Source organism: Furipterus horrens, unplaced genomic scaffold (genome assembly GCF_987537825.1).
Source record: "Furipterus horrens unplaced genomic scaffold, mFurHor1.1.pri manual_scaffold_10, whole genome shotgun sequence".
NCBI classification, from domain to species: Eukaryota; Metazoa; Chordata; class Mammalia; order Chiroptera; family Furipteridae; genus Furipterus; species Furipterus horrens.
Genome location: NW_028327180.1, coordinates 20,378,427 through 20,392,721, shown reverse-complemented (window position 1 = coordinate 20,392,721; position 14,295 = coordinate 20,378,427). Strand labels below are relative to the sequence as shown.

Below are 14,295 nucleotides of genomic sequence, written 5' to 3'. Positions count from 1 at the left end.
ATATTACATCTCTTCCTTTACAATGAAAAATATTTAGTTAGCAGATGGCCCAAAGCCTTTATTAATTATCCCTCAAATGCTAGAGAAACTTACTTTTTCTAAGCACGAAATTTAAAAAGAAAATGGTCATAAACATCTTTTAATGATGCTTTTTGTCTTTCGAGAGTGATAATGACAAATTTCCAGATTGGTGAGCAGAAGGCTGTGCCTGCACCTGACCCATCTGAGATGCCTCTGATGTTACCACCTTCCCACCCCTACTGGGTGGGCTTCACCAAAGGTGCCGGGACACGTGTTAACTGGTTTAAGTCACAAATCCGGTGACTGATATACAATAGAAATTACATCAAATGAGAATGAGTCATTACAAAACACCAAACTAATGAAACAGGATCATGAACTCTGAAGTAAATAAGTAATGTTTTAAAAAGCTAAATATAATAAGTCTCCATAGGAGAAAAGTCTCAAAAAAATTTACTACAAATTCATAGAACTGAGGTAAAATTTATGTTAAATACTCACCACTAACGTTGACTTCAAATAAATGAATTTCTAAGTAATCTATAATAATATTTCATATTCTACAATATTATTTAAAGTATTTCTAAACTTACCCAAATGAAGTAATGTAAACTGAGCTGCCAGTTCCTTTGCATCTTCTAATGTAGTACAGAGCTTGTCAGGCATGAAGTAACTTGGGGATCCATTTGCAATAGCAGGAATAACAATTTTATATACCAAGAGTAGTTTCCCATCTTGACTTGTTGTTGAATATAAATAATATTCTGGTGGTGCCCAATTATTTTTGTTGCAGTAATAATCCAAATGCATTACTGCAGAATTGAAATGATTTGATTTTAAAGAATACATACTAATTGGAGTAAGCTTTGTTCCAGGAAAAAATGGATAAGTGCATCTATCAAATTCAGGGGGGGCTGGGCTATGCTGACCATTGATACGAGCTGAAAGAGCTGGTGCCTTGCCTAGAGTTTTTGGATGACTCTCTTCTTTGTTAGCAAACACAATCAAGTTTTCAGAATTGGGGGTAATCTGACCATTAAGATGCTGTTTCCAGGGGTTTTCTTTATTTACTGGTTTTGCCAGTGTTACCTCAATACTTGCTCCATCAATGCACTTTCCATTCATAACAGACATAGAAGCCACTGCATCTTCTCTGTTGAAAAAGTGAACAAAAGCATAATCTCTAAGTTTCTTTACTCTTTCAACTGCACCAGGTTTGAATTTATTGAATTCTGCTTTAATTGTTTCCTCTGCAGTTGAGATCATTAAATTTCTAACATAGAGAACTTTAACTCTCTGCATGGTTTCTTCATCAACCTCTTTCTCTGGGTCGGCCCAATCTACTTGAATGGTATGGCCCCACAGTTGGAATGTTCCTGTAAAACAAAATAAATTAATCTGAAGACAATTAAAACAACAGTCAAAGTAAAACTGCTTCTCCAAAGAAGCATAAACTCAAATACATATCAACATATTTGGTTATGCATTAGTTTCCTACTCAAACAAAAATTTACTAAGACAAACCTAATGAGAACTTATGGTGAAACTTATTGTAAGAGTCAACAAAGCAAATATATTTCAAGAGAGATCTTTATCAGAAAAATTAGGCACTGTCTTTTGGCTTTTTAATCAAACACAAATAACTCAATATAAGTACATCATTCAATAATCAATAAAGTGTTATGAATACTGATGCATTTTATAGAAACAATTTATTGTTTTTTAGAGTCATGTGGTTTACTTTCTTCCCTTCCTTAATCCTTATTCCTCTTTAAGGGCATTACATATCTTCATAGTATTGCTCTATGAGGTATGTACTGTCATATTTTCATATTTACAATAAAAGGAATATAGAAAATAACCAGGATAGGCTTACCTGGAATTAGTTTTCTCCGGGCCATAGCAGCAGCTCTGTGAGATTCATATTCAATGAATGCAAAACCACGATTTTTAGTCTTATCAGTTGCACTTGGATAGACAATGACATCTACGACTCCTTCCGTAACTTTCTTCATTTCATCCAAAATTTCTTCTTTCTTCTTTTCCTTGGGAATAGCTCCAATGAATAATCTGCAATTATCCAAGCTTACACACACACCAATAAACTTCCCTGGTCGAATCTCATAATTATTAAGAATTCTGATGGCTAACTGTGCTTCTTCTTTTGTAGTGTACATCACAAAAGCATAACCTCGATTTTCACCACTAAATTCCATCATAAGTCGAAATTCATATATCTTCCCAGCTCTTTCAAATACAGGGACTAACTCATCTTCGTACATATCACGAGGTATTTTTCCTACAAAAACTTCACAGCCTCTAGGTGGAGGTGGACCTTCCCAACCTGAAAGACAAAAATAAATAAATACAGATGAATTCTAATAAGATATTTATATTCACTGCTCAATCCTTCATTCACTGCACAAAGGTACTGTGAGCCTTCTTTGTGTCATGCACTATTCTAGATGCTGGGGGATACAACGGTGAGCAAAACAGAAGCCTTTCCCTCATGAAGCATATAGTCAATATAGAAAGGAGACAATGAGTGGTGAGTACTATGAAAATACAGCCACAGAAGGGTCCATTTTTTTGGTAGTCAAGTAAATCTTCTCCTAGAACAAGAAATTTAAGCAGACATCTGAATGAAATGAGGGAATGAGCCTTGAGGATCTATCAGGAAGAAGAAAAAGCAAGCGTGTTACACATTAGAACAACTCAGAGAACTCAGGCCTGCATGGCTGACATGTACTTGATGGAGGGGTAAAGTGGGAGGTAACGTGGCCATCAATGTAATTAGAGGACACGATTTCACTTTAGTTAGCCGATTTCACAGAACGTTTATTGAAGGGTTTTGAGCAAAGAAACTGCATTGGTTATTGGTAGAAAAGCAAAACATTATGTCTACTTACCTGTTTGCATCTGATTTGCGTCTAGTATAGACATCACACGTCTACTCACTGCTCTTTCAAATTTCTCCCTAAACAACTTCCCCTTTGTTAGCTAGAGTACCCTTTTCCCCAATGACCCAATCCTGACTTCTAAACCAACCTACCTTCTTTCTCAACTGCTTCTTAGGCCAAGAGAAGAATTGAGAAATATAAGGGTAAAACATGCAAAACATTAGAAAAGCCACCTCTTTTCCCTAACATTAAAAATGACAGCTAAGATCTTAAAGCAGTTACAAAGATTAGAGTTATTGTTTGGGATACTTGTGAAGATATACATATAATGTAAATGACTACGCTAAAGATTTGATTTTTTGTTTGTTTGATTTTACATAAACAAATCCACACCTGGAGGAGGACCACCAAATTTCCTTTGCCCGTTTTCTTGAACCATGTTGTAGCCAGTCTTTTCCATCAAAGCAAGTAATGCTGCTTCATTCTGAGTACCAGTTCGGACTTTACTGCTTCCATTTGTTGCATCTGTATTTTCTTCATTCATGGCTGCAGTTCCTAAAACGAAGTATAAAAACAGTGACTATGACATGGAACATCAGGAATCTATGAAGCATTTCTTTGATTGCAAGAAATCAGGGATAGTTGCGGTTGCAACATTTGGTGATCACTGCAGTCCTGCCCCTCAAAGTTCTCTACAATGGAAGCTGCAAACTTGTTTTAATGTCAATTAATCAGTACCTTTACAAGACCTAAGCTAAATAAAAGGGAGGTGAGAGCAGGAAAAAACCACACACACACACAAAACAAACAACAAAAGCAAAAGTGGGTAAACAGAAGTAAATGAAAGAGCTGGAAAAGAAAAAAATCAGTAGGAGTAACATAATAAAAATATTGCTGCTGTCTATGATCACTATCAATCTATACATCCCAAGATTTAAGTTATTTTGTCATATAAAGCCTTTAGCTTTAAATGAATGCTAACTATACAGTAGTTCCTCTCTATATTGCGGTTCACTTATCGTGGCCTCACTAAATCGTGGGATTTTTTTAAATATTATATTTAATTATTTATCGCAGATTTTTCTATGTATTGCGGGATTTTGTGGTACTATATACATATGTTGGTAAAGTTACATAGGTATAAGAGTGTAGAATATGTTTAAGAACATAAGTAGTGTTTATAGAAGTGTGGAAAAGGTTAATAAGGGAGTTGAAAGGTTAATAAGGGACTGGGAATGGTTTGTAAGTGTGTGGGAAGGGTTTATAAAGCCTTAAAATATATACAAATACTAAAATAAATGTAAGGTTCCTACTTTGCGGATTTTCACCATTTGCGGGGGGGTGGGGGGGCGGTGTCTAGAATGTAATACCCGCGATAAGTGAGGGAATACTCTATCTTCATTAATTTTAAGCATCCTAACAAGTTAATAAAACTGTAACTTTTCAAATGTATACTGCCTTTCAAAACAGAAACTGTATTAATGAAAAATGTAAGTACAACTTTAGAAAAATATAAATGAAAATTATCATTTATCTAGCTCAAACTACTTAATCTGAAACTTCATCTTCTGAATTACTACAAAAATTTATAGAGCTTTTAAAATAAACACTTCATAAATTTTACTATCATTTTTAAACTGAATAGTAAAAAACATTAATTTTTAATGTATCAGAACACTTACAGAAAGTACATTAGATTTTTATGGCATTCCTTAAATTACATGGTATTAAAATGCAGATATGTTAGTTTAGTTGTTATTGAATATGGAAGTCATTTTGATGACAGACCGCACTATAACAACACGGTTGGAAAATGGAAAGAATTAGTCAAAAGTATAATGATATAATGTAAGTCTAACACTCCAAAATAAGATAGTGTAGATGAATCAGTTCAATACCTTTTAAAATTATTTTTACTAAGGAGTGAACACATTTTTATTTCTCTAAGTTAAATATATATACAAAAAGTTTTAGTACCAGGTGTTTTACAACCTCTAGTAATACTATGGAGAAAAAGTTTAAATTAAAAAAATATTTAATCGAACTATTTTATAAAATAATTGTAACTAATATATTTTTTAAAATATTGCTTTGAAAACTAGTGTAATGCTCTTTGAACTTCAGATAAAAACATAACCAAAATTCTTGTACACCATGACAAAAAAGTACACCACTATTCCTCACATAGTTTTCTATAATCTGTCATCTGAAATCTGTTAAAATTTGAACCTAGACATATTTTCTTCCCTCTTTTTCTTGCTTCACCAACCATCAGGTATTAAAATAAAATGGGGAACACCCAGCATTACTTTGAAAATCGAAGCAGGTTCTTCACCAATTACTTGATGTGTACTCACAAACCCTTCGTATAACAAGATGTCTTATTTCCTAACAACAAAAATGACACCATTAAAAATATGTGGCTTAATTTCAGTCCATAAATTAGACATAGTCTTATAAATAATTTTAAGCTCGTAATATATCTAGGGATACATATGTTTATATTTCAAGTGTTCATACCTATAATAATCTTTGGCAACAATGTTGAAGTCCAATATTCCACCTTCTAAAGTGAAAATTAGCAATTAAAGCAGTGCCTTACGCAGAAACTAAGGCAATGCAAGTATTTAGTTATTGCAGCACTAATAGTCATCTTCATGTCTATAATGCCAGAGCTGCAAACAAACTAATTTTAAAACACAATGTTTTAAATGTGTACCCTGGGCAAGGAATCTATCATTAGAGCCCATGAGATGCTTTAATTCTAAAAGGCTCCAAATGAAGTTTGTCCAGCTTCTCAACTACACATTGTAGTGATTCTTGAAAAGAAAATGTCTTCCCATTACCCAAATAAGCAAAATTCTCCGACATGCAAATATGTTTATTGTTAAGTTAGTATTATACGCACAACATCTCCTGCTTCCTGGTTCTAATGGCCATCCTCACACACAAAACGGCACATATTTATAAGAGAAGCCAAGTCTGCTGCTGATATTCCATTACCCTTATTAGAATCATATATTATAAAAGCTATCGAATATTTATCAAGAGTGTGAGAGCTTGAAGAGACTTCAACATTAACTAAACTAAATGACTATAACTGGTGCCCAATAAACCAAGGGGCTTCACGAGCATCTTAGAAGTAATATCAAAGCGAGGATTAAACCGAGGTTTCCTGAATCCAGGTTCAGTGGAGTTTCCGGTACCCCAAAGAAAGTATTCTACAAATTAGTAACTCAACTCAAACTGTCTGATATTAACAATGACGGTACTATTGGTTGCCATCCGGGGGCCAGGGGTCCGTTATGTTTGCCGTTGGGCCGCCCACAGCCCTTCGGGGTCCAAAACCCAGCAGACAAGAGAGGAAGAGTCAAAGGCAGAAATAAGCTCGAGGCTCATCAGCAGTTACAACGCAAAGAAAACCACGACGTGATCATCAAATCTCACCAAGCAGGCAGGGTGCCCTGACTGCTGTCCCAGAACCTCGAGGGGGAACATGCAGATGCGACAACGGCCGTACAGCGGCCAGAAGGTATAAGGCGCGGGCCTGACCTGCAGGGGTCGGACCGGAGGTGGTCGACAGCGGAGTTAGAACATGGAGGGCAGTAGGTGGGCCGCTGCCGGAAGGCTGTGGGGGAGAGCGGAAATGAGGGGGAGAGAGGGCAGGGCGCTGAGGAGCGGAAGGAGCTGTCGACTGCCCGACGAGTCAGGGAGCTGGGGCCCGGCCCAGCGTGAAGGGTGAGGGCAGGAGAATATACGGCGGGTGGGGATGGGGGTGGAGGGGGTGGAGGGGTGGCGAACTCTGCAGACCCTGCCTCCAGCGGGGAGTGGGTCCCCACTGCGATTTTGGCATGACTTGGACCAGGCTATTTGCGGTCGGGAGGCTGGGTCTCCCGTCATTACCAGCTCTTTGGCAGTGACCCCGCTACTCCCATCCCCTCCTCACCCGTTTGGGTCTTCAAATGTTGGTCCTAAATCCCTGGGCCAACGACCACAAACCGCCGCCACCGTTTCGTGGACGTGTCTGTCCGAACTGGGATCGCCGCACGGGGGGAAGGGAGCCCACCAGATGCAGCTCGCGCTGTCCTCGCGCCTAGACTCCACTCCCAGCGGGCCCCGCGCGTGGTGGTATACGCAGCCCCACGCGGAGTGGCGCCTGGACCAATCAGTGACCAGCCCCGGGGAGGAGCAAGGGCGAGTGGGCGGTACCGTGGTATAAATCCGAAGGCTCTTAGGAGGAGAGTAAAAGTGCATGGAGTGACAGTCACTTTAGCCAATTGGAGCAAGGAAAGCAAATTTTGGTGGATGGTGGGGATCAAGTGATAGGAGAAGATCCTGCGTGCTTTGTTAGTGTTTAAAAACATGGCTATGATCCGTTGGACCTACTTCTCTTACTTAGGGGACAATATAGATGCGTTGTAAAGATTCTTTTTTCTCGTCTGATGTTTTCAAGTCTTAAACTTACGGTTTTACCCCAAACAACCATATATCATAACTATGGACCCTTTTAAATAAGGATATGGGGGTTGGGGAAGGGGAGGAATAAGGCTAAAAGGCTGATTTACAAATAGTACTAAACTATAATGGACAGTACTTTAATAATAAGCTGACTCTACCTCTAATCCGTTTGTAGAAAGATTTGGCTGTGGTGGAGCTGAAGAATCAGGTTCAATGCTTGTCTAAAACCAACTTTACTGTTACGGTTATGTGGTATTCTGCACACGTACCGTGAATTTTGCTTTCTAATTTTGAAGATAGAGCTCAGAATTAAATGGCAGACAGAGGAGAAGATGACTTTAGATGACTCTGTAAATTCTTAGACTTACATAATATTAGAACTGGAAAGAACCTAGATCATGTAGCTTCTTTAACATGTGAGAAATGATGTCCAAAATAATCCACTGGGTTACGTACACAGTGACACAGGTCTCCTAATTCCTAACCTCAGGGTGCTTTCGTCCACAGTAACTCGTGATTTCATTTGTTGTCTCTATATGTTCAGGGCACTAATGACATCTTTTTACTTTTAGCATACTCCAACAGTAAGGAATTAGCAGACTTTGGAGTCAGACAGATCGGGGCTCAAATCCCTATATTATCTTTTAGTGGTTGTGACACCTTGGGCAAATAACTTCTCTGAGCCCCAGTTTAAAATAAGGATTGTGAGGATTAAGAGATAAATAATGTTAACAAATAATGAGCACTTACTATATGTCAGAGATAACTCTAAGGGATATTCACATGTTAGTTCATTTAATTTTCACAGTAGCTTTGGCAAAGGTACTTGTCCCATGTTGCCCCACTTCACCGAGGGAGAAACCGAGACACAGAGAACTAAAGTAGCTCAAGGTCATACAGCAAATAAGTTGCCCCAAGTTGTCTTTGAGACCTACAGATATAACCACTATGCCATACTGTCTCAAAATGTGTCAAGAAACAAGTGGTGCAATACCCAATGCACACATGAAACTCAACAAATATTCTTTCCTAAACTTTCTTCCCTTGAGTCAGTTAATACCATCCCACTTATAGAGGCTGCATATATCAAAATAAAGCAACTAGAAAACCTAGACTGATAGAATATACCTATTTAGCTTTTTTTTTTTTTTTAACGTCATTTCTCTACCTCAAGAACTACAAGGATGGTAATTGTTCTATCACATTGATTACTATTTGTGGTTACTTGTCCATTTTCCCAAAGATTCATGTTGGTGCCTTCTCAATTCCCAGTAATTCTAAATATACATTTAAAGTTAAACTAACTGAAATTGTGTTAAGCATGTTAGTCTGAGAGGTCCAACAGAACATATTTTTAGGATTTACTGTAGAATCCTTAAAACATCACTAGGTGGAGATATTATCTTGTGAGTTGCAAAAGGTGTTCTTGGAAGTAAGTAGCATGAAGGGTTGCACATTTCCAGTTTCTTTTTCCTCCCTGCCTCCCTGCAAGTATAAAGAAAACCAAATACACAAAGGCTTCTCAATAGGCATTGGAGTCAGGCCAAGAACCCTACTTTAGAAAAGACACTCTTATGTAAAGACCATTATAGTACTTAGGTCCTTTGGGTCAGATTCCTTCTAAATCTTTTATTATCCATAGTGTATAAATGGATGTATATTTCAAACGCTATAAAAACTATGTTCTCTACATGTAAAATTAAAAGAATTCCCTAAGATCTGAACTATACCAACTAGGATTATTTTTTCAGGAATAAATCCCAAAGTAGGGTTTGTAATAAATTTATTTGCAAGTTTATTGGAAAAGGTGAGCCAAAGTAATAGGAATAAAGAAGATCCACTTGTATGTACAATCTCTAGAACAACCCTGAAATCCCTGGCCTTTCATGTTTTGCCAGCTTTTACTAATTTTATTCCAAGTCTCAATCAAGATACATTTCCATCTCAAGCTGTCCTGTCTTAGCACCACTGAATTACTAAACCCTTATGACCCACCTCCACCCCAAAAAGGACTCTTGTTCTGTCATAATAATGTATTTAAATGTAAACTGTGGAAACAACTACAAAATATAGGATCCAAGAAGGTAGAGAGGTTTTTATCTATTTTATTCCTTGCTCTATCTCCAGTGCCTAGCACAATGCCCTTAATAATTATTTGTCAAATGAATGAAAGAATGAATAAAATATTAAAATTTTAGAGGTAGCTTATTTTCCTCTCAAGTTTGAATTCTTGAAGTGGCCTAATGACAGTAATTCCTGAATGATTTCCCAAATTACTAACACGTAGAAAGACATCATCTCCATCTCCCTACTTCTATAGAAAACTTAGTGTACTTATTTTCAAAGTATGAGTGCAAGGACTTTTATAATGTCAGGCTGAAATCTTTTGAAACTGACAGAAATTTGACTCCAAAATTAGCTTTTGGGCAATTTATGCTGCTCTGTTTATTTATCCCTTGATGTAAAATTGTGGTGAAGCTTAAATTCCTGCAGACCCCAAAGGAAATTTACAACCAGCTTTCACTTTAGCCTCTAGACCAAAGGACTCTATCCTTTCACTAACCCCAGAGGAGCTTAAGGGTGTGGGCAATTTGTTTAACAAATATTTGTCTAATACCTACTGATTACTAAGCACTTTAGGAAGTCTGATGAGTTGTATTTCAAAAATTTTTTTCTCTCTGAGGAACAAGGTAGAAATACAGTGGGCTTTGGAAAGAGTCCAAATACTGGCCGTGTAAGTTTGGATACAAATTTTTTAGTCATCCAAAGACTCCATTTTCACACTCATTACATTTATAACAATATTTCCTGCCTTGAATGTTGGTTGCCTAGAGTAAATAAGATGTCGTACCAGAGAGGCTAGATTACACAGCAATAATAAACAATCCCACATACTTCAGCTTAAAATACCAAAGGTTTATTTCTCTCTTGGGCTACAATAGCTGTGGCTCTGTGCCCATTCCTCAGTTCTTAGGAACCCAGAATGGCGGAACCGTACTAGATGTTACATTGCAAGCAGCCATGGCAGAGGGAAAGGAGAGCTCTGGACCATCTCATAGGGGTAATTACATGCCAGATTCTAAACTGATGCATGTCCTTTCCAGTCACATTTCATTAACTGGGACAGGTCACATGGTGCCACCAGCAAAAGGGTCTAGGAGGCATAATCCTAAGTACCCAGAACATGGCACCTGTATTTTTGCTGAACAGCACAAAAGACTCCCATGGACATTAAATATAAAGTGTCTGGTATAGTATCCATCTCATATCAATGTCTTTCCCCTCACCAAACTACTTCCTGTATGTCCTCTTGTTTATAAAATGGAGCTACTTATATTTCAAAAACATCATCCTAGACTTCTCAAACTGTGTTCAATACAATGCTTGAACCAGAAAATATTCCTTGAAATAAATAGTTGTGTGATCAAATTAATTTGAAAAATACCACCTCTCCCTTCATAGAAATTCTCAGTGCACAATAGCTTATAAAATTTCAGAGATGTCCTGTGGAAAGGACAACTGTTTAACTCTGTTTAACCCAAGGCTTATTAATAACCTGAGAAATACCTATTGAGTACTTGTCAGAAAATGCTGCTCCAATGAATGTAAGACTAGCCTCACTGAATTTCCAGATGACAATGAAAAATATTACTCTGAAATATATTACACATTTCCTAGTATATTTATTTAAAAATAGTTTTCTATCACTATATAAATAAAATAATGTTAATTACTTTATTCAACAAATATTTATTAAGAATACAATTCTACTACTGGTACTAGTACAACTAATACTACCATTCGCATTTATTGATACCTCCTGGAAAACCAGACAGCAGGTATGGTGGGGTTTCAAGCAATAGAAGGCACAGAGCCGCCAGTGCTGGCCTGGCTACTAGTTTAGGCATTCAGACTTTTAGCTAGGATGGTAGGAGTGTAAGGTTTACTTGCTCATTCAGTCTTAACACTAGACACAAGATTGGAAATAAAGTCTAGCTTGTAATAAAGACTGGGTAGCCCTGGCTGGTGTGGCTCAGTGGACTGAGCGCTGGCCTGAAAACCAGAAGGCTGCCAGTTTGATTCCCAGTCAGGGCACATGCCTGCATTGCAGGCCAGGTCCCCAGTTGGAGGCATGCAAGAAGCAACTGATTTATGTTTCTCTCCCTCTCTTTCTCCCTCCCTTACTCTCTCTAAAAAGTAAATAAAATCATTTAAAAAATAAAGAGTGTGTAACTGTCTATGGTTACTTATAGTTTAAGAAGGTCTTTGGTTCATAAACACAGACAGAAGTATGGTGGTTACCAGAAGAAAGGGGGTTAATAAAAGGTGAAGAGGGTTGAGCATAGAGTGACAGAAGAAGACTTGGCTTTGGAGAGTAGGCACACAATGCAATATACAGATGATGTGTTACAGCAATATTATGTTGCCATACTCTTGTTAATTTTAGAGATGTTGGAAACAGGATATGGCAAATGGCTAACTTTGACTAAGTAATTCTGTTTTTCTCCTTTATTGAAAACCTCAGGGAATAGATTGTAAACAATATATTTAATAAAGTTTCACAGATATGTTATCTTCTAGTCAGAAACACACAATGAAGCTGAAACATTTAACAGAAGGAAGAATTACCAGTAATGGTAACATCTATTGATCATTTTGTTCAGGCACTGTGCTCAAAACTTAAAATGCTTTATCTTAATTCTTCTCCACTGAAACTTGATGTTTTTAAATATTTACTTATTGATTTCAGGGGGAGACAGAGAGAGAGACATTGATTTGTTGTTCTACCCATTTATGCATTCATTGGTTGGTTCTTGTATATGCCCTGACTGGGGATTGAACCTGCTACAACCAACTGAGCTACTCAGCCAGGGCCAACTTGACTTTTTTTAAAGTACTATTTTTAATCTCTGTTTTACAGGGAAGGAAATGAAAGCTTAGAGAGTTTAGGTTGTGTTGTTTTTCTACCTTTGGTATTGTGGCAAATATTTATAGATCTGAATTTAGCAATCAGTATCTTCAGGCATCCTCCTATGATGCTAACTATAGAATCTCTGGCACTAGTTCGCAGTAATGTATGCTGACACTACCAGAGCAAAAGGAAAAGATGATAACTTGGGTAAGCTGACAGACTCCATGTTATAGGAAATCTAGAAATACGGGCCCAAAGAGCAGGACTTTTTATACCCTTTTAGAAAAGTTGGGTAATGAATGTCTTGAAACATGTAGCTGGGTAATTTCCAATGTGCTTAGTGAGAATATTTGATCATTAACATACATCATCTTTGACTTCTGAGCAGTTCTAAATGAAAAAATATAACAACTTTTCATTCACGTCACTGGCATTTTCATTAGCATAATTTATCACAATTATTAATTGTCATAATGTTGGAGGACATATAATATATACCTAGAAACTTGAAAATTTATTTTGTTCATAAAATGATGTGTTTATATCCATATTGTTTACACACACACACATGATCATTAAGCAGCATTTAATTGCTTTGTGTCTAGAACTGGTTTTATTCCAGATGAGGCTAGTAGCACTGAAGGATTGAGTAGGACTGTGGGACTCATACCATCCTGGTAACAAACTCTGGAAGGGATTAGGTCAGCTGCATAGAAAAGAACATTCCAAAATAACTCTAATTGCCTGAAGAAATTAGCAGCTTTTTTCCTCTGTAGAAAGACACTCCAGATATGATGTGGTGTCACCACATAGACCCAAGATTCCTTCGTCCTGCTTCAGCACCCTAGGTGCCTGGTTCCTATCCACAAAGTCACCTCATGATCCAGAATGGCTGCTGGCACACTAACCATTGTGTCTGCTTCTAGACTGGCAACAGGAGAAATGGGAAAAGAAAAAGTGCAATCCTTCACTTTCAAGGAGCATTCCTGGAATTCCTACACACCACTCTGCTTTCAGTACATTGGTCAGAACACTGTCACATGGAAAAGAAGGCCAGGAAATGTAGAATTCTAATAGGTGTATTGCTAACCCTAACTAAACAAGGCTCACATTACTAAAGAGGAAAGGAACAATGATGTTTTGATACTCAACTAGTAATCACTGCTCCATTGCATGTGGAAAATTGCCCAGGAACCTGCAGTTTTAACAGGTTTCCTGGATGTTCCTGATGTAGGTGACCTGTGGCTTGCTCATTATAGAACACTACTATAGGAAATCAGAATAAGGAGAAAATTATAATTGCCTGATATTAAGGTTAAAAAAACAGTTTATTTGATGGAGGCGATTAAGCCTAATGAAATGCATACCTTGAAAAGAATGCTCTCATTTATTAAGAATGCTAGAAAATGGAAGGTGGGTGTTAATAAAAATTTTTAGTTGGCTAATACTGCAGTATTATTATATATGGATTATTATTTCCAAATACTTAGAATAAACAGTGAACACACACACATACACACCACTGGAAATTTACAGTGTGTAGACACAAATTGATCATAACCGAATTCTTAAGAATCATGAATGTTATGATCATAATTGAATCTTTGCTTCAGGTGGCATCTTGAATACTATAACTCTCCAATCAATGTGATTGCTAATTACAACTGAAAAGTTGTTTTAACCTTCCTAGGTTCTGATTTCGAGACGTTGGTGTTCATTTAGAATACAAACTCTGGTTTGTATTCATGGCCTCCGTGTTAAAAACACACTCCCATTTTCCCTCCCTCTTCTTTTCCCTGGCTGCTTTCCAACAAACTTTCCTGTCACCCAGCCTCTACATGAAAAGCTCTTTACTGCCAGTAGCCCTTTCTCTTCATGACGTCCTTACTTTAAAAGAGCAAATACACCGAGTTGCTGTAAGCCAGGCCAGTCTGACCATGACTAGGATTTCTCCAAGGTCAGCAGCTGGGGCACATCATTTGCATGGGCAGACTGACTGCTAAA

General features: G+C 37.4%; 1 protein-coding gene across 1 annotated transcript in view; it reads right to left on the bottom strand.

Moving 5' to 3' along the window:
* Positions 1 to 3,465, bottom strand: part of RBM46 (RNA binding motif protein 46) — a 31,401-nt gene extending 27,936 nt beyond the window's left edge. The window contains exons 1-3 of the mRNA XM_090288824.1: positions 3,315 to 3,465; positions 1,898 to 2,365; positions 615 to 1,397 (exon numbers count right to left, since the gene is read on the bottom strand). Of these exons, the coding sequence (XP_090144950.1) occupies positions 615 to 1,397; positions 1,898 to 2,365; positions 3,315 to 3,465 (1,402 nt within the window). The remainder of the gene's footprint in view (positions 1 to 614; positions 1,398 to 1,897; positions 2,366 to 3,314) is intronic.
* Between the last annotated feature and the right edge of the window lie 10,830 nt (positions 3,466 to 14,295).